The sequence below is a fragment of the Salvelinus sp. IW2-2015 genome, unplaced genomic scaffold (genome assembly GCF_002910315.2).
Source record: "Salvelinus sp. IW2-2015 unplaced genomic scaffold, ASM291031v2 Un_scaffold5470, whole genome shotgun sequence".
In the NCBI taxonomy this organism is placed as follows: domain Eukaryota; kingdom Metazoa; phylum Chordata; class Actinopteri; order Salmoniformes; family Salmonidae; genus Salvelinus; species Salvelinus sp. IW2-2015.
In genome coordinates, this window is record NW_019946735.1 from 7701 (window position 1) to 9904 (window position 2204).

The 2204-nt window shown below is 41.3% G+C and overlaps 1 protein-coding gene across 1 annotated transcript in view; it reads right to left on the reverse strand.

Annotated features, from left to right (window-relative positions):
• Positions 1-1730: 1730 nt before the first annotated feature.
• si:zfos-911d5.4 (uncharacterized) overlaps positions 1731-2204 on the reverse strand; it is a 14031-nt gene continuing 13557 nt past the window's right edge. The window contains exon 7 of the mRNA XM_024144556.2: positions 1731-1895. Coding sequence (XP_024000324.2) covers positions 1731-1895 — 165 coding nt within the window. The remainder of the gene's footprint in view (positions 1896-2204) is intronic.

A 2204-nucleotide genomic window follows, 5' to 3' on the forward strand; every position in this document is an offset into this window, starting at 1 on the left:
ATTTATTGGAGTGTAGACTATATTACATGATTATTGTGAAACGGTTGATGTTTGAGACATAATTACATGATTTATGTGAAGGTGTAGACTATATTACATGGATTTACTGTGATGGTGAGACTATATTCATGATTTATTGGTGAAGGTGGTAGGTCTATATTACAGTGGATTTCTTGTGAAAGTGTAGCTATATTACATGGATGTGACTGTTGAAAGGTGTAGTTGACTAGATTACAGGGATTTATTGTGAAGTGTAGGCTATATTACATGGAGTTATTGTGAGGGTTGATATAGGCGTATATTGAACATGGATATTTACTGTGAAGTGTTAGACGTATATTCACATGGGAAAATTTTATTTGTAAGGTTAGGCTATATTACATGGATTCTAGCTCTGTGAAGGTGTTAGGCTATAGACATGGATTTATTGTGAAGGTTGTGACTATTTGACATGGATTATTATTGTGAAAGGTGTTTGTAGGACCTATATTTACATTGGATTTATGTGAAGGTGTAGCTATATTCATGGCATTTATGTGAAAGGTCGATTAGACTACTATTACATGGATTTATTGTGAAGGTGTAGCATAATTACATGGAGTTATTGTGAAAGGTGTATGTAGGGTACTATTTTACCAATGGACTTTATTTGTGAAGGTGTAAGACATATATTACTGAGTGGTAAGCTTAGTATGGATTTACTGTGAAGGTGTTAGACCTCTATATTACATGGATTTACTGTGAAGGTGTAGACTATATTACATGGATTTATTGGTCTTTTTCAAAAGTAGAAGTTCCAAAGGTCTGTATCAGTGTGTGTGTGTGTGTGTGTGTGTGTGTGTGTGTGTGTGTGTGTGTGTAGGCTGTGTGTGTTCGAAAGCCAGGAGATGTTAAATGGGTTTATGTTTATTAAAATGGGTCAATTACCGTGAGACCGACAGTTATATTCGCTTGACAATCACTGTCTGACGAAATTTGGTGACCCGCCACAACCCTACCCTTCCCCCTAAAACAGCTGTATCAAATCAAATCAAAACCCCGAGCTGACAAGGTAAAAATCTGTCGTTCTGCCCCTGAACAAGGCAGTTAACCCACTGTTCGTAGGCTGTCATTGTAAATAAGATTTTTTTTATCTGACTTGCCTCATTAAATAAAGGTTAAATATATATATTTTGTCAAATACAGATCTTGTCAAATACAGTTTCTTTGCCGTAGCTGCCCTCTGCTTGCAGCTTAAGGTTACATCTTCACCTGTTATATTCTCAAGTGGTGTCCTGTAATTTCAGAGGAAAACTTTACGACAGTATCTATAGAAAGTGACATATATATTTAACCTTTATTTAAACCAGGCAAGTCAGTTAAGAACAGATTCTTATTTTACAGTGACGGCCTACCCCAGCCATAGCCCCCCCCCCCCCTAACGCGGACGACGCTGGGCCAATTGTGCGCCGCCCTATGGGATTCCCGATCACGGCCGGGTTGTGATACAACCCGGGATCGAACCAGGGTCTGTAGTGAAGCCTCTAGTGCTGAGACGCAGAGCCATTCGGGAACCCTAAAACCCCAACACAGGCTTTTCAGTCTTCTCCGCCCCGGATATCAGATCCTAGTCCGGCCAAGGAGTCGTAGAGGCCACGCCTCTTTCTAAGCCCGTGCGTTTGGGTCTTTCAGTCAGCGAACAGAATCACAACAGCATCAACCAATCACAGCTCAGTACGATGCGCTGGTTGTCATGACGACGGTGGCAGCGAGGCAGGGTTACACACACTAACCTGAGGGGCGTGTCCCAGCAGAGCCCACAGCGAATTAGCAGACAGCGTTTTGATCTTGAAGAACTCCATGGTGTCCGTCTCCTGGCGGTTCAGAGCGATGTAAGGACAGCTCCGGAAGTCTCCCTTCAAACCCCGAGTACAGACAAACTTGATTTAAAACCGCATTTAAAAAAAAAAATCATGACACACACTTCACAATAAAACAATAACAAATAAACAAACAAGGTAATAACAGTGTCTTTTGGTTTCAGAGCAACACTAGAAAAAGTAGTGGCCTACGTATTATTATGAATAAAATAGACGAATACAAGGCTATGGAGGTCCTGAGTGACTCAGTTGGTAGAACACGGTGAATACAAGGCTATGGAGGTCCTGAGTGACTCAGCTGGTAGAATACAAGGCTATGGAGGTCCTGAGTGACTCAGCTGGTAG